This window comes from Chiloscyllium plagiosum, unplaced genomic scaffold (assembly GCF_037043375.1).
Source record: "Chiloscyllium plagiosum isolate Xiang-an unplaced genomic scaffold, Cpla_swu_hap1 HiC_scaffold_22, whole genome shotgun sequence".
Classification (NCBI taxonomy): domain Eukaryota; kingdom Metazoa; phylum Chordata; class Chondrichthyes; order Orectolobiformes; family Hemiscylliidae; genus Chiloscyllium; species Chiloscyllium plagiosum.
Genome location: NW_028270160.1, coordinates 50,384,080 through 50,402,863, shown reverse-complemented (window position 1 = coordinate 50,402,863; position 18,784 = coordinate 50,384,080). Strand labels below are relative to the sequence as shown.

General features: G+C 44.3%; 1 protein-coding gene across 5 annotated transcripts in view; it reads left to right on the top strand.

Annotated features, from left to right (window-relative positions):
- minpp1b (multiple inositol-polyphosphate phosphatase 1b) overlaps positions 1–14,889 on the top strand; it is a 104,184-nt gene extending 89,295 nt beyond the window's left edge. For 2 of the 5 annotated variants that reach the window (XM_043712383.2, XM_043712381.2), the window contains exons 5-6: positions 13,471–13,556; positions 14,095–14,889. In XM_043712383.2, coding sequence (XP_043568318.2) covers positions 13,471–13,539 — 69 coding nt within the window. In that variant the 3' untranslated portion in view covers positions 13,540–13,556; positions 14,095–14,889. Of the gene's footprint in view, positions 1–13,362; positions 13,383–13,470; positions 13,557–14,094 lie in introns of those variants that run through there. The other 3 variants (XM_043712385.2, XM_043712382.2, XM_043712386.2) reach the window with 2 other exon arrangements.
- The last annotated feature ends 3,895 nt before the right edge of the window (positions 14,890–18,784 follow it).

Here is an 18,784-nt window from a genome sequence, read left to right as displayed (position 1 = left end):
GTGAGGAGAATCCCTCTTTATCCTCCTCAATTGAGGTGTTTCTGCTAAAACCTTGATTCTTTTAGAGGTTCACCATCCTTCCTGTTTTATCAGGAGCCTGACAGCTGGTCATCATCTTCAAGCTTGTTTGCAATGGCGGTGCTACACTGCCTGCAAATTTGGCTCATTATTCTCATTGTTCCCTCCGGCTTGCGTTGTGGACTTTCCATGGACACTCTAACTTTGAAATGCTGCTGTAAGAGGTTACCCTACTTTCTTCCTCTCACTATTCCAAAGCTTATTGAATATTTTATGCTGAGAGCTACAGAATCCTGCAAGACCATCTGTGACCACTTGAAGTTGCAACCGAATGATCGTTGGCTAAAGCAGTAAAGGATGGTATTTGAAGAATTGGCCCATTATAGAGTGCATTTAACAAGGTAACCCAAATGTGAAGAGGATTACTGACAGTGGACCTTTGTTTCCTCCAGCCAATATCTCCAATTAATAACCTGTCAAGCTTTAATGCGAGGCTAAAATCTTGCATTGCTGTCCATTTGCTTACAGGTCAGGGATCATTCCCTATCTTTGGTGCTCATTTCAAAGTCAGGTGTCAAATAGACATTTAGTTCTAAAAATCCTTTGGGTAGTACTAAGCCTTTAGGTTCTGCCTGACACTTTAAACTCCCCAAGACCTGTCCATGCTTCATGTTCTGCAATATATCCAGCAATAATGCTGTGTTTGTGCTGCTGTGGGTCACCTTTGTTCTAAGTATTGAACATCATCTCTGAATGTGTTAGTTGTGCTGGTTTCTTCAACTGCTTTGATATTTTCTTTTTGAAATGATAAATAAATCAAGCTGGCCACATAACTAACAATTAAAAGACCGTATTCATGAGATAAATGTTAGCTCCTAGTTCCTCCCGCATATTCAAAAATGAATGCCACTTTTAGCCTTATTGTTAATTCTCACCAAATTAGCCACATTGGGAGAGGTATGAGAAATACACGTGTGGTCGATACACCAATTGGAGGAGGTTTAGCCCCGAGTCATGCAGCGTGAGAGCTCACCAATGTTGGAGCCCGCTGCCTTGTGGATACTTTGCGAGAGATGAAGTCTAAGGGAGTAAATAATTAATCTGGTGTGGGGTCATAAACGTGCCCATGTCAAATTGTCTCTCAACATCTGCAACCAAGCCAGTGCCCAGCGTTAAGCTGTGCTTTCCTTTGGTTCCAATGAGGGAAGGTGAAAAGCAGACCCTGATATTTATAAGCCAAAGTGTCCATTGATTTTTTCCCCAGGTTTGTGCTTATAAAGGTTTGTGTTTTTCCTATCTCCACAGAGGCTGTCATCCCTGCTGAGTTTCTCCAACATTCTCTGCTTGTTTGAGGAAAACAAGGCACCAGTTAGAGTTTTTTAAAAAAATGCTGCTGGGGTTCATTGGTTGACAGGCCACCTGGTGTAGTTCGGATTTTGCTGAACACAAAGTTGACCAGAAAGTATAGGAATCCTCACCAAAATAGACAGTGTCACATCAGGTTGAGCAGCTGTGGCTGAGAAAATAAAGAGAGAGTGCTGACAGATTGGAGGTGGGGTTTGGAGATGAGGAAATCCAGGGCAAAGCAAATCCCTGGAAGGTATGATCCAGGAAACAATACAAAAGGCCCTGACTGGACAGGACATCACTCTGCTCCATATGCACAAGAATCCAACTTAACTGCCAGAACTTTGCTGAAAAAGAGAGATATCATCAAACCAATCCAATACCTAGTTATCTTTCCAACAGTCAGTATTAGACATATTGTATGGGGAGAGAACCACTCTCATTTGTACTTGTTAGAAAGCCTGGATCCAAACTTCACATTTGGATATTCATCAGAAGCTCTTACATATTTGTATGTGTTCTGTGAAGTAATTGTAGTGATTGGACAAGGTCAGCCAGGAAGATTTCATAGAATACGAGTTCCCTGACTGAAGCTGCTAACTTGATCCAGTCAGGGAGCCCTGGCTGATGGACAGATATAAACAGGAGTATCGGGGTTCGGCTCACTGTCGGAGTCAGTTCTGAGCTAGATGAGTCAGTGTCATGTATTATGCACATGTAAATAAAGGGGAACTTGGTGACAGGATACCGGCCTATGTGGAGTTATTTCAGTGCCGTCGAGGGAAAAACATGCCCCTGAAGAGATTCACTTGCAACAGTTGTCTTTGAGTTGGGGTATGCTTTTCTGGCATTATGCCATTATTTGGGAAGCTTGACTTATTTGATCCTGCCATCAAAGACTGGGCTCAGTATGTGGAAAGTATGTGTTTCTTTATCTGAGCAAATGATATTGGGGCAGATGAGAAACAATAAGTAATTCTCCTGAAAGCTAGTGGACCCACAGCTTTTTTTGGTATTAGGAACCTACCCTTTCCCAGGCGCATCAGATACTAAAATGTTTCAGGAGCCGATGGATTGAGCTACAGATTATTACAACCCATAACCTTCTATAATTCTGAGATGCTATTGATTTTACTCAACAATTCAAGAATCAGAGGAATCCATATCAGGATTTTTGACAAGTTTAAGATGACTGGCAGAAGCATGTGATTTTGGTTTAACCTTAAGTGAGATGCTGACAGACCATTTGGTATGTGGATTAATGATAGAACCATGCAGAAGTGCCTACTAGCTGAAACTCAATTGGACTTCAAACAGGCATTCACATTGGCTTTGTCATTAGAAAATGCAGCAATTGGAGCTTATGAATTACAGGGATTTCCAATGGAAGTGGACACCCTTGCTAGTCCAACTAAGTTTGTTGAACACCGCTTGAATGAAGGCAATTGCATAGCCTCACTCAGCACATATCCTGAACTGAGGGACCCTACGTCAGCTCACAGCAAGCTCCAAATCAAAACTCAGCCTCAGCCAAACAGTTAGAATTTTCTCAAGAATCCAGGCCAATAGGCCATTGGAGTTGCTGCCCATATGCTTACTTGAGACAGCAAGAGGGTTCCACCAAGCCCAAATTGAGTAAGAGAATTCAAAAGTTGGTATACCGGACAGTGCACGCGCTGGAAAGCTCGCCTACAGCTGGTTTGAAACAGTTAAATTGCTTAACAACTTCCAAATCAGAACCAATCAAAATAAACAACTGTTTAAATGGTCACCCAGTTCTAATGGAGGTTGAAATCAGTGCGGTTATATCAGTGATTGTGGGACCAGTTTTTCCCAAAATTCACTCTGAACTCCAACCCTTAAGTTTGCTAAGCCCTCAGCCAGACTGAGAACCCATACTGGGGAACCTTTACAGATTCAAGGTACAACTTCAGTTCCAGTCTCTCATAAGAAGCAGCTGGTTCAGTTCCCAACTGATTATATTAAAAGGCTCGGGCCCAAGCTTGAAGGACGAAATTGGTCGAGAAAGATTCACCTAGATTGGCCCAATGTTGTTCAATTAGACTATGGCTGACTGAATGAAGTCCAAATTAAATAGCTACAAGCTTTTCAGGGAGTTCTAGGGACTACCAAAGGGGCCAAGGCCACCTTCCATGTTGACCAAGAAACAATTCCAGAATTCTGCAAGCGCCCCCCCATCTCCAGTTCCATTTGCCTTGCGTGCAAAACTAGAGGCAGAAATCAGAAGGCTGGCAAGTGAATAAATCATCAAACCAGTGCAGGTTGCTGAATGGGCGCACCAGTCGTAAAGCCCAATGGGTCAGTTTGCTTTTGTGGGGATTTTAATCAAACGGCAAACCAGTTTTTGCAGCTGGATAAATATTAATGCCTCACATGGAGGATTTATTGCCAGGGGAGGGATCAGCCTTTCACAAAGCTGGGCAAAAGCCAAGCATACGTGCAATTATGATGAAATAACGATTCACATAAGTATGCTACAATTAATACCCATAAGGGTTTGTAGCAATATACAAGACTGCCTTCTGGGGTATCATCAGCCTGTGCCATTCTCCAGTGGACGATGGAGAACATTTTACAAGGTCTATCCCAGGTCGTTGAACGATGTGCTCATAACTGGGAAGACTAATAAAGAGCACTTAGAAAACTTGGGCAAAGTGCTTAAATGTTTTTCCAAGGCAGGGGTACATCCTCGGACAGAAAACTGTGTATGACCTACTTGTGCTGCAAGTATAGCCTTTAATGAAGTGAAGAAGCAGCTATTGTCTAAGGTGTTGGCCCACTACGATTCCAAGTGAGATGTGACACATGTAGATACATTGAGCTGCCTCCCACTGGCACATACATCAGCGGTGGTACCACCACTGGAAGAGTCCATTCTGGTTTTAACCTTTCTGGACATGCTTCCGGTCACTACTGACTATCAAAATGTGGACACATGAAGATCTGTTCCTGGCAAAACTAAAACAACAGGTGGTGATGGGGGAAACAGAAGGGCCATCAAAACCAGAACTGAAACCTGTCCAGACCCAGAGAGACCAGATCACTGTAGAGGATGCCATATTACTGTGGGGAGCAAGAGTGATTGCAAAGGCCACCAGCAGATACTAGCTGTTGGTATAGCCAGTGAACTCCACCAGGGTCATCCAGGGGTTTCCAATGGTTAGGCATTATATATGGCAGCCAAGATTGGATAGAGACATGGCTGCATTGGTGGGGCAGTGCCCAGAGTACCAGCAAAGACAAATATTACTGCCAGCAGCACCCCACATTTGTGGGAATGGCCGGGTAAACCCTGGACTCGATTACACTTCAACTATGCGGGTCTTTTCATGGGCTCAAAGTGGTTGGATGTGCATCGATTTCATTTGTCAAACACGAGGATGATGATTGAAAAGTTGCGAGCATCCTTTGCAGTACGCAGACTCCCAGATTGATCACAGATAACTGGCCATCATTTACCAGCAGGCAATTTGACAATTGCACATCTCGGACATACCTGTAATCTGGGCTAGGTTCAGTATATAATGGATGGAGCTTCAGTTGGAATCTGAGAGGGGTAAGGCGGAGATGGAGACAGTCATCAAGGTTAAAAGATGTGGTTGTGGAAGTGAGTTTAACAAACATTTTATTCAACACTAGGGGTGGGATATTGAAAGCAACAAAGGTTAATGAGCCAAAAGATTAAAACAAAAGTCCAGACAGAGGACAGGTGAGCGTACTTGGAAGAGACGTGTCAGTGGAGTTCTGAAGAAGAGTCAAACCAGATTCAAAACATTAACACTGTCTCTGTCTCTCTCTCTCCATAGATGCTGACAGACCTGCTGAGTTTCTCTAGCATTTTTCTGTGTTCTGAAGGCAAACAAGCACTAGTAACAGTTAAGAACATGCTGCTGAGAGGGCATTAGTTGACAGGCCAGGTGGTGTAGCTTAGAATTGCAATGGCCATTAGTTCATTTCAGGTTGATTGTTGCCATTTGCCGAGGGCTGTTACTGCAGCCGTGCCCATTCAGAATGCTTGACTGACCGTCAAACCTTCAAAATAACTGATCTCAGTGAGGAAAGGGGAGGCTGAGTTCACATTTTGATTGAAGAGTTTTAAGACCAGATTTAAATGATTAGTCATCTTTGAGATGGTTATAGAATAGAAGTTTGTTTTTCAATATATTGAGCACTTAAAATGATTTAAAATCTTTGAATGGGTTTCATGGATGAGAAGTTTTTGAGTAGGGGTGAGAGTTCTGCAGTTCATTAGAAATTTAACCTTTTTTTTGCATCTCCACATGGCTCCTGAGGTCTGCCCAGAAGAAATATTGGGTGAATGGCCTGAGAGGTGACATGGGACACGAGGGGGCATGATGAATGAGTGGGGAAATGAGAGCTGAACAGCTGTCGACACAATTGGGGTGACGTCCTGAAAAACCAAGCTGGACCTTCCAGCTGCTTAGGTCAGTATTGAAACTCTGTCCTGTGTGTTACCAGCTTTTTTTTAACATTTGGTCATAGGATATGGGTATCACTGGCTATACCAACATCATAGATCATAGAACAATACAGAACAGAACAGGCCCTTCGGCCCACGATGTTGTGCCGAACATTTGTCCTAGACTAAGCACCTATCCATGCACCTATCCAATTGCCGCTTTAAGGTCACCAATGATTCTGAGTCTGCCACTCCCACAGGCTGCGCATTCCATGCCCCCACCACTCTCTGGGTAAAGAACCTACCCCTGACATCCCCCTATACCTTCCACCCTTCACCTTAAATTTATGTCCCCTTGTAACACTCTATTGTATCCAGGGAAAAAGTCTCTAACTGTCTACTCTATCTATTCCCCTGATCAGCTTATAAACCTCGATCAAGTCACCCCTCATCCTTCGCTGTTCCAACGAGAAAAGGCCTAGCACTCTCAACCTATCCTCATACAACCTATTTTCCATTCCAGGCAACATCCTGGTAAATCCCCTCTGCACCCTCTCCAAAACTTCCAGATCTTTCCTAAAATGAGGCGACCAGAACTGCACACAGTACTCCAAATGTGGCCTTACCAAGGTCCTATACAGCTGCAACATCATCTCACGACTCTTGAATTCAATCCCTCTCCGAATGAACGCTAATACACTATAGGCTTTCTTACAAGCTCTATCCACCTGAGTAGCAACTTTCAAAGATCTATGAACATAGACCCCAAGATCCCTCTGCTCCTCCACCTCACTAAGAACCATACCGTTAACCCTGTATTCCGCATTCTTACTTGTCCTTCCAAAATGGACAACCTCACACTTGACAGGGTTGAACTCCATCTGCTACTCCTCAGCCCAGCTCTGCATCATATCCAAGTCCCTTTGCAGCCGACAACAGCCCTCCTCACTATCTACAACTCCACAATCTTCGTATCGTCTGCAAATTTACTGACCCACCCTTTAACTCCCTCTTCCAAGTCATTAATAAAAATTACAAACAGCAGAGGACCCAGAACTGATCCCTGCGGAACTCCACTTGTAACTGGGCTCCAGGCTGAATATTTACCATCTACCACCACTCTCTGACTTCGACCGGTTAGCCAGTTCTCTATCCAACTGGCCAAACTTCCCACTATCCCATGCCTCCTGACTTTCCACATAAGCCTACCATGGGGAACCTTATCAAATGCCTTACTAAAATCCATGTACACTACATCCACTGCTTTGTCACCACCTCAAAGAATTCAGTAAGACTTGTAAGGCAAGACCTACCCCTCACAAATCCGTGCTGGCTGTCCCTAATCAAGCAGTGTCTTTCCAGATATTCATAAATCCTATCCCTCAGTACCCTTTCCATTACTTTGCCTACCACCGAAGTAAGACTAACTGACCTGTAATTCCCGGGGTTATCCCTATTCCCTTTTTTGAACAGGGGCACAACATTCGCCACTCTCCAGTCCCCTGGCACCACCCCCATTGACAGTGAAGACGAAAAGATCATTGCCAACGGTTCTGCAATTTCCTCTCTTGCTTCCCACATAATCCTAGGATATATCCTGTCAGGCCCGGGGGACTTGTCTATCCTCAAGTTTTTCAAAATGCCCAACACATCTTCCTTCCTAACAAGTATCTCCTCTAGCTTACCAGTCAGTTTCGTACTCTGCTCTTCAATAATATGGTCCCCCTCATTTGTAAATACTGAAGAAAAGTACTCATTCAAGACCTCTCCTATCTCCTCCGACTCAATACACAGTCTCCCACTACTGTCCTTGATCGGACCTACCCTCGTTCTCGTCATTCTCATGTTTCTCACATAAGCAAGGATCAAGGATAACCATCGAGGATCAAGGTTATCCTTGATCCTACCCGCCAAAGATTTTTCATGCCCTCTCTTAGCTCTCCTAATCCCTTTCTTCAGCTCCCTCCTGACTATCCTGTATCCCTCCAACGCTCTGTCTGAACCTTGTTTCCTCAACCTTATGTAAGCCTCCTTCTTCCTCCTTACAAGACATTCAACCTCCCTCGTCAACCAAGGTTCCCTCACATGACCATTTCTTTCCTGCCTGACCGGTACATACATATCAAAGACACGCCGTATCTGTTCCTTGAAAAAGTTCCACATTTCCACGACATCCTTCCCTGACAGTCTATGCTCCCAACTTATGCTCCTCAGATCCTGTCTTGCAGCATCGTATTTACCCTTCCCCCAATTGTAAAACCTGCCCTGTTGCACGCACCTATCTCTCTCCATAACCAAGATGAAATTCACAGAATTGTGGTCACCATCACCAAAATGCTCACCCACTAACAAACCCATCACTTGTCCCGGTTAGTTACCAAGTGCCAAATCCAATATGGCCTCCCCTCTGGTCGGACAATCTACATACTGAGTTAGAAAAGCTTCCTGGACACACTGCACAAACACCGCCCCATCCAATCTACTTGATCTAAAGAGCTTCCAATCAATATTTGGGAAGTTGAAATCACCCATGACTACTACCCTGTGGCTTCTGCACCTTTCTAAAATCTGTTTCCCAATCTGTTTCTCCACATCTCTGCTGCTATTGGGGGGCCTATAGTAAACACCCAACAAGGTGACTGCACCTTTCCTATTTCTGACTTCAGCCCATACTACCTCCAAAGGCAGATCCCCCTCGAACTGCCTTTCTGCAGCCGTTATACCATTTCTAATTAGCAACGCCACCCCCCCTCCTTTTTTACCACCCTCCTTAATCTTACTGAAACATCTGTAACCAGGAACCTCCAAAACCCATTCCTGTCCCTCTTCTATCCACATTTCCGTGATGGCCACAACATCGTAGTCCCAAGTACCGATCCACGCCTTAAGTTCACCCACCTTATTTCTGATACTCCTTGCATTGAAGTATACACACTTGAGCCCATCTCTGTGTCCGCAAGTATTCCCTGTCAGTGCTACCTTCTCCACAGCCTCCCTACATTCTTGGACATCCTGAAAAACAGCTAACCTACTTGCTGGACTACAAGTCCGGATCCCATCCCCCTGCCAAATTAGTTTAAACCCCCCCGAAGAGTGCTAGCAAACCTACCTCCCAGGATATTGGTGCCCTTCTGGTTCAGGTGCAACCCGTCCTGCTTGTACAGGTCCCACCTTCCCCAGAATGCAGTCCAATTGTCCAAATTTCAGGGGACATAAATTTAAGGTGAAGGGTGGAAGGTATAGGGGGGATGTCAGGGGTAGATTCTTTACCCAGAGTGGTGGGGGCATGGAATGCGCTACTTGTGGGAGTGGCAGAGTCAGAATCATTGGTGACCTTTAAGCGGCAATTGGATAGGTACATGGATGGGTGCTTAAGCTAGGACAAATGTTCGGCACAACATTGTGGGCCGAAGGGCCTGTTCTGTGCTGTATTGTTCTATGTTCTATGTACCTGAAGCCCTCCCTCCTACACCATCCTTGCAGCCACGTGTTCAACTGCACTCTCTCCCTATTCCTTGCCTCACTGTCACGTGGCACTGGCAACAACCCAGAGATGACGACTCTGTCCGTCCTAGCTTTTAGCTTCCAGCCTAACTCCCTGAGCTCCTGAATGACCTCCCCACTCCTCTTCCTACCTATGTCGTTGGTGCCAATGTGCACCACGACTTCTGGCTGCACACCCTCCCCTTAAGGATTCTGAAGACACAGTCCGAGACAGGTCGGACCCTGGCACCCGGGAGGCAACAAACCTCCGAGAGTCTTGCCCAAGTCCACAGAACCGCAGGTCTGTCCCTCTAACTATAGAATCTCCTATACTAGCATTCTCCTCCTCTCCCCCTTTCCCTTCTGGGCCTCAGAGCCGGACCTCGTGCTAGAGACCCGGTCACTGCAGCTTACCCCTGCTAGGCCATCCCCCCCAACAGTATCCAAAGTGGTATACTTATTGTTGAGGGGAATGACCACAGGGGATCCCTGCACTGCCTGCTTCCTTCCCTTCCCACCTCTAACTGTTACCCAGCTACCTCTGTTCTCTGGCGCAACTATGTCCCTGTAGCTTTTATCTATCACGCTCTTAGCCTCTCAAATAATCCTCAGTTCATCCAACTCCAGCTCAAGTTCCCTAAAGCGGTCTTGAGGAGCTGGAGCTGGCTGCACTTCCTGCAGGTGAAGTCGGCAGGAGCATCGGTGGTCACCCCTACCTCAAACATCCTGCAGGAGGAACATTCCACTGCCTGCGCTGCCATAACTCCACACTTAGTCTCCAAAACAAGAACATTAAGTAACTTACCTGTTCAGCCGACTGAGTCCTTTTTATTTTAGGTTAGAGGTTGAGGGAGTTATTGCTCACCAGTAATTGCTCCTCACTGGTTGCCCTTGAGAAGGTGGTTGGGAACCGACTTCTTGAGTCACCAAAGACCATTTGGTGTAGATAGAGATGCCTTTACAGAGAGAGTTCCAGGAATTTGACCCAGCAACGTGATGGAATGATGATATATTTCCAAATCAGGATGGTCAGTGGCTTGGAGCGGAACATGCATATTATGGTGTTCCCATCTGCAGCCCTTGGCGTTCAGGATGGTAATGTTCATGGCTTTGGAAGGTGCAGTCTGTAGGACTGCAAATAATTTATGTAAATGACAAAAAGTAGAGGACCCAGCACCGATCCTTGTGGCACTCTTCTTGTAGATGGTGCAGACAGCTATGACTGAGCATTAGTGGTGGAGAGACTGAATGCTTGTAGATGTGGTGTGAATCAAGCAGTCTGCTTTGTCTGAATGGTATCAAGCTGCACCCATCCAGACAAGTGAGGAGTATTCCATCATACTCCTGACTTGTGCCTTGTAGATGCTGGACAGGCTTTGGGAAATTACTGCAATATTCCTGACCTCTGACCTGCTGTGGTAGCCTCATTTTTTTTTAAACGTCCAGTTGTGTTTCTTGTCAATGGTAACCACCAGGATGTTGATAGTGGGAAATTCAGTGATAGTGATTGAATGCCAAGAGGTAATGATTAGATTCTTTTTTCTGGAAATGGCCATTACCTGGCAGTTCCATGGCAGGAATTATAGTTGTCACTTAGAGTCATAGAGATGTACAGCATGGAAACACCCTTCGGTCCAACCCGTCCATGCTAACCAGATATCCCAACCCAATCTAGTCCCATGTGCCAGCACCAGGCCCATATCCCTCCAAACCCTTCCTATTCATATACCCATCCAAATGCCTCTTAAATGTTACAATTGTACCAGCCTCCACCACTTCCGCTGGCAGCTCATTCCATACACATACCACCCTCTGTGTAAAAACGTTGCCCCCTAGGTCTCTTTTATATTTTTCCCCTCTCAGCCTAAACTTATGCCCTCTAGTTCTGGACTACCCCATCCCAGGGAAAAGATTTCACCTATTTACCCTATCCATGCCCCTCATAATTTTGTAAACCTCTATAAGGTCACCCCTCAGCCTCAGACGCTCCAGGGAAAACAGCCCCAACCTGTTCAGCTTCTCCCTATAGCTCAAATCCTCCAACCCTGGCAACATCCTTATAAATCTTTTCTGAACCCTTTCAAGTTTCACAACATCTTTCCGATAGGAAAGAGACCAGAATTGCATGCAATATTCTAACAATGGCCTAACCAATGTCCTGTACAGCCGCAACATGACCTCCCAACTCCAGTACTCAATACTCTGACCAATAAAGGAAAGCATACCAAACGCCGCCTTCACTATCCTATCTACCTGTGACTCCACTTTTAAGGAGCAATGAACCTTCACTCCAAGGTCTCTTTGTTCAGCAACACTCCCTAGGACCTTACCATTAAGTGTATAAGTCCTGCTAAGATTTGCTTTCCCAAAATGTAGCACCTCACATTTATCTGAATTAAACTCCATCTGCCACTTCTCAGCCCATTGGCCCATCTGGTCCAGATCCTGTTGTAATCTGAGGTAACCCTCTTCACTGTACCTCTTATGCTCACATCCAAATAATTTATGTAAATGACAAAAAGTAGAGGACCCAGCACCGATCCTTATGGCACTCCACTGGTCACAGGCCTCCAGTCTGAAAAACAACCCTCCACCACCACCCTCTGTCTTCTACCTTTGAGCCAGTCCTCTGTCCAAATGGCTAGTTCTCCCTGTATTCCATGAGATCTAACCTTGCTAATCAGTCGTCCATAGGGAACCTTGTCTAACGCCTTACTGAAGTCCATATAGATCACATTTACTGCTCTGCCCTCATCAATCCTCTTTGTTACTTCTTCAAAAAACTCAATCAAGTTTGTGAGACATGATTTCCCATGCACAAAGCCATGTTGACTATCCCTAATCAGTCCTTGCCTTTCCAAATAAATGTACATCCTGTCCCTCAGGATTCCATCCAACAACTTTCCCACCACCGAGGTCAGGCTCACCGGGCTATAGTTCCCTGGTTTGTCCTCACCGCCCTTCTTAAACAGTGGCACCACATTTGCCAACTTCCAGTCTTCCTGTCAGCCCAAACCTGGATGTGTCCATATCTTGTTGCATCTGGACATGGACTGCTTCAGTATCTGAGGAGTTGCAAATGGTGCTGAACTTTGTGCAGTCATGAGCGAACATACCCACTTCTGACCTTATGATGGAGGGAAAGTCATTGATGAAGCAGCTGAAGATGGTTGGGCCAAGGACACTGGATGACTCAGTGGCTAGCACTGCTGCCTCACAGCATCAGGGACCCAGGTTCGATTCCAACCTCAGGTGACTGTCTGTGTGGAGTTTACATATTCTCCTTGTGTCTGCATGGGCTTCCTCTGGGTGCTCTGATTTCCTCTCACAGCCCAAAAGATGTGCAGGTTAGGTGGATTGGCCATGCTAAATAGCCCATAGTATCCAGGGATGTGCAGGCTCGGTGGGTTAGCCTTGGGAAATGCAGGGTTGCAGGGATAGGGTAGTGGTATGGGTCTGGGTGGGATGCTGCTTGGAGGGTCGATGTGAACGCAATGGGCCGAATGTCCTGTTTCCACACAGTAGGAATTCTATGATTGTTTCCAATATGCATTAATGACTTTGAGGAAGAAGCAAGTGTACTGTGGCCAAATTTGGAGAGGACATAGATTTAAGGGAAGGAGGAGAAGGTTTAGAGAGTCTACGAGCAAACCTTTTCTCCCCCAGAGTGTGATGCGAATCTAGAATTCACTACCTGTAAGGCTGGGAGAAGCAGAAACCCTCTTAACATTTAGAAGTGTTCAGTTGTGCACTTTCAATGCCAAAGCATATAAGGCTACCGACCAAGTGTGGGAATGTGGGATTTGAATAAATAGGTGGTTGTTGCAGACCTGACAGGCTGAAGGGCCTTTTTTTGTGCTGTCAATCTCCATAACCCGATGACAAATTCATTTTTAAAACAAAGGTTTAGTTAATCAAATCAGTTGAGTGCAGTAGATTAGAAATCACCTGTCACTCAGTGTGCTTGGGTGCGAAATTAATACTAACACAAGTATTTTTATTTTTACTTCAAAAAAATTTTAATTATGTTGTATTGTGTTCGATGTGTTAATTTGAGTGTATACATTTCACAGGTTAATCTGCTAATTTTTGGACCGCACCTTCATATCTGAAGTAAAATGAATAGAACTCATTCTTAAATAGGAACATATTGTAACATAATCATTTTCTACCTGCCTCAGACCTTGACCCCTCCAGTGTTATATCTCTTGCTAGAGCAGTTTATAGAACTTGCGGTTTGGAATGGATAACAGTACTTCCCATGTTGGCAAGTATTTTACTTTTAATTCACATAGTTTAAGACACAACATGAGAAAATATCTCTTAAGCAAAAAAAGTTGAGAGGTGACTTAATAAAGGTCTGTAGAGTTATGAATAGTTATGAATATAGAGAGCAAGAGAAAAATAACAGGCCAGTAATACAAGCCAGTTACTAAGAAGAAAATAGCAAATCAAGAAGAAATGTCTTTGCACAAGGACTAATGAGAATATGGAACTTGCTCTTACAGGGAGTAGTTGAAGTGAATAGAATAGAATAGAACATCTTTTATTGTAGAATATTACAGATTAAGGGGAAACTGGACAAAGATCTAAGGAAGAAGGGAATAGACACTTATGTTTGCTTTAATGGGAGAAAGCTTAGATAGATATTAAAAACCAGCATGGAACTGTTGGGTAGAATGGTCTGTTTCAGTGTGTTTGTCAGACATAATCCTATATGGATACTAATGATAATTAGTGTTCCTCATTTTTAAAATGATATTTGTTCCTGCACACTAATAATTTTCTCTCTCTCTCTTTTACAGGTGTGTGATGACCACCGTTACTTCCATTTCATTTTATTTCTCTTTCTCCTTCTTTTGTTTCTAATTTATTATTAAAATTGCATCAATTAGACTTTTTCCATCTTTGTTTTCTGCTTATACAATTGATTCAGAATTTGTAGTTCTGTACATATAATTATCCAGCACCTTAAGTCTTTGAAGGAAATTTGTGATTAAACACAGTAACTTGCTGTGTAAATAAATTTCTCCACGTCCCCACACTATACCTTTTGACATGACAGGACGGAGGTGAAATCATGTTACAACCTGATTTCTCTCGGAGTAGAACAGTGAACTTCTTGTTTTGGGTATTAATTATGACCTTTACAAGCAATGACATTAGCACTTCTCAGTCATTCAAATTTATCAGGAACAATTCCCTTTCACACAAGTGCCTAAGCCAGGAATTGGGTTAAGGGGATAGATGTAAAAGAAAGACAGTTCAGAAGGAGAGAAAGATTAAAAGGAGAAAGAGAAAACTGCAACTTTGTTTCAGTCAACTCCTAAAATAACAAGCCCAAATTGGAAGGAAATACAATGGACAACATGTGACAAAAAGTGCAACACGGTTCATTCTTTGATATGGCCTGTATCTGAAGAAATGGGAACAAAAGAGCTTTGGAAGAATGAGTGAATTCTCGCAAGTCACAGTTTGATTATAATGACTATTAACTGTTGACAGATTAATCCTTTGCAAATTGTGAAGATGAATTACATCCATTGTGAATTTCTCTGTACATTGATAATCATTCTGATTAAATGGTACTAACTAATCTATATTGGGCTGTAAATGCGATCATGTATTTAAGAAAGGTGGTAAGGACAAGCTAGAGAACTATAGACTGGTGAGCCTGACGTCGGTGGTGTGCAAGTTGTTGAGGGAATCCTGAGGAACAGGATGTACATGTATTTGGAAAGGCAAGGACTGATTAGGGATAGTCAACATGGCTTTGTGTGTGGGAAATCATGTCTCACAAACTTGATTGAATTTTTTGAAGAAGTAACAAAGAGGATTGATGAGAGCAGAGCAGTAGATGTGATCTACATGGACTTCAGTAAGGCATTCGACAAGGTTCTCCATGGGAGACTGATTCGCAAGGTTAGATCTCAAGGACTACACGGAGAGCTAACTATTTGGATAGAGAACTGGCTCAAAGGTAGAAGACAGAGGGTGGTGGTGGAGGGTTGTTTTTCAGACTGGAGGACCGTGACCAGTGGAGTGCCACAAGGATCGGTGCTGGGTCCACTACTTTTCATCATTTATATAAATGATTTGGATGTAAACATAAGAGGAATAGTTAGTAAGTTTGCAGGTGACACCAAAATTGAAGGTGTAGTGGACAATGGGATCGTGATCAGATGGGCGATTGGCTGAGAAGTGGCAGATGGAGTTTAATTCAGATAAATGTGAGGTGCTGCATTTTAGGACCGCAAATCTTAGCAGGCCTTAATGGTAAGTTCCTAGGGAGTGTTGCTGAACAAAAAGACCTTGGAGTGCAGCTTCATTGCTCTTTGAAATTAGAGTCGCAGGTAGATAGGATCATGAAGACGTTTGGTATGCTTTCCTTTATTGGTCAGAGCATTGAGTACAGGGGTTGTGAGGTCATGTTGCAGCTGTACAGGACATTGGTTAGGCCACTGTTGGAATATTGCATGCAATTCCGGTCTCCTTCCTATCGGAAAGATGTTGTGAAACTTGAAAGGGTTCAGAAAAGGTTTACAGACATGTTGCCAGGGTTGGAGGATTTGAGCTGTTGGGGAGAGGTTAAATCGGCTAGGGCTGTTTTCTCTGGAGTGTCAGATGCTGAGGGATGACCTTATAGAGGTTTATAAAATCGTGAGGGACATGGATAGGACAAATAGACAAAGTCTTTTCCCTGGAGTGGGGAGTCAAGAACTAGAGGGCATTGGTTTAGGGTGAGAGGGGAAAGATATAAAAGAGACCTCAGGGGCAACTTGTTCAAGCAGAGGGTGGTGCATGTGTGGAATGAGCTGCCAGAGGAAGTGGTGGATGCTAGTACAATTGCAACATTTAAAAGACATCTGGATCAGTATATAAATAGGAAGGGTTTGGAGGGATATAGGCTGGATGCTGGCAGGTGGGACTAGATTGGGTTGGGATATATGGTCGGCATGGATGGGTTGGACCGAAGGGTCTGTTTCCGTGCTGTGCATCTCTATGATTCTATGACATATTGAAAATCCACAATACAATAACATGCATTTATACAGCACCTTTAACATGCAAAAATACGAAGTGGGGATTCAAAATGGCAGCGACCCAGCAAGTCTGAGTTTGTAGTGCTCTGCCTAAGACTCGGACGAGGTGGGGCACCCACCTTCACCTCAACCTTTAAATCATTTAAAATAGCTTTTGCCCAGTCCAGTTAGTCATTAAACTTGGATAGTTTGCTGTTTTGAAAATGTCTAAAGGCAAAACTTCCCGCAGTTCGCAACAGGCAGGGATCCCTCCCCCACCCCCTCCCACAGCAGCAGAGATGTCTGCAGCCGCTTCTGGGGACTTACCAGCGGAGGCGCACCTGATCTCCGGGATCAACAAACTTCAAGAGAAGATCGACGCCTTTATTGAAGAGTTCAGGTCCAGGTGGGAGTTGTGTTTGGTCATTCTGCAGAAGCATGACCGAGAAATTGAAAAGCTTGAACAGTGCGACGGAGGGGCGGAGCAATGGGCCACAGCCTCTGAGACTGCGGGTGCCGAGTCACCCGTGGGTCTGGTCCAGGCTCTCGAGCGATGAGTCCGGACCTTGGAGGAGCAATCGACGACCTCAATAATCGGGGCTGTCAAAAAAATATTCGGTTACTGGGCCTTCCCGAACAGGAAGAGGAAGGCCAGCTTGTAGACTTTCTGGAGTGACGGCTCCCATAATTATTGAAGTTGGTGTCAGGACCGGGCCGTGTGCAGGTGGAGTGGGTCCACCGGGTTGTTATACGCAGACCCGGGTCAGACAAGCGCCCCCACCCGGTTCTATTCCGACTCCAATGTTATAGAGAAAAACAAATGCTCCTCAAAGCCTCCAGATTCTGGGGAAGGATCCCCAAGCCATGATGCACAAGGATTCCAGGATAATGTTATTTCAGGACTTCTCTTCAGCCGTGGTCCACAAGAGGCGGGCTTTTGATGAGGCAAAGAAGTGTCTGAGAGAGCTCAATATCCAATACTCCATGCGTTACCAGGCAACACTGCACTTCAGCCATGGAGGATCCATTTACAACTTTGGGTCGCTGGAAAAAGCAAAAGAATTCTTAGACTGTCTTAAATAGACTGCGGGACTCGAACCGTATGGATAGTGATTTACCAGCCCCCCTTTGTTTACACCCATTTTTTTTTCTTTTTTTTCATCCTTCTTCCACTCATTTTTCCCTGGGGGTGGGGGTGGGCTTATTCTTTACTCTTCCTTTGGTTTCCTTTTTATAGTTTGTGCGGATTACTCGATTTGTGGGCGCGGGGGGGGTTAGTTTTGTCTTGCCCTTTTCTTAAGAGCGGGGTTTCTTCTTTCCTTGTTTTACTTAATTGCCTAATAATTTGCTGAGGTTGTAATATTGTAAGTTTGTAATTTTATATATTTCTATATTTTTTTTACTGTGTTTGCTCAACGCACCAGATGTTGGTGTGGGGGGGTGGTGTGGGAGGGGGGGTTACTCACTTTTAACTCTGGTTTTATATAATATTTGAATAATGCCTGAGCCGAGGGCAGGGCCCTAGCTAGGAGAGGTTATGGTGGGGTTATCGATAGGTAGTTATGCCCCCTGGGAGCAAGGGGGAAGGTCTCCTTTCAAATATGTTTTGTGTTGTTTTTTTCACTGAGGAATAGCTTTTAATTGCGTTGGTTTAAATGTTTTAAAGAATTTTTGTATTTGTGAAATTCGTACGGTCTTTATTCAAGTTTGTTTGAGTGGGGTTCTTCCTCTTGGGGGTCTCGGGCTTGCCTGGACGATCATGGCTAGCCATTCCAGGCGCACCGTCCAGGCGAATGGCAAGGGGAGTAATTCACCAATCAAAAGGAAAAAGAGATTATCAAGTCTCAAAAAAGAAAGGGTTGATGTAGCTCTCTTACAGGAGACACATCTACTTGACAAAGAACATATAAAGCTGCAACAGGGCAGATTTGATCAGGTTTTATTCTCATCTTTCAGTTCAAAAAGTAGGGGAGTAGCCATTCTTATTCGGAAGAATCTTCCTTTCCAAATGTTAAGCCAGATAAAAGATGAGTCAGGACGGTATATATTGATCAAAGCCCTAATACATGGAGAGGAATATGGAATTTTGAATCTCTATTGCCTCCCGGTGCACCCTTTTAAATTTGTAACGGAAGCGTTCTCTAAGTTGATGGCGTTTGGAGTCCACCACACAATTATAGGAGGAGATTTTAACTGTATTATGGACCCAGAGATAGATAGGATACATAGGAGCACTATGGGTATATCTCTGAGATCTAGACAACTGGCGGATCTGAATAAGGAGCTTGGGCTAGTAGATATGTGGAGGTGTCTTCACCCCCCAGGGTAGAGACTTTGCTTTCTACTCTAACTCACATAAGCGCCATACCAGAATTGATATGTTTTTTGCCCCCTCGACCCTTTTGAATTCCATACTGTCTTGTAAAATAGGTAACATAGCTATTTCTGATCATGCCGCAGTATATATGGAAGT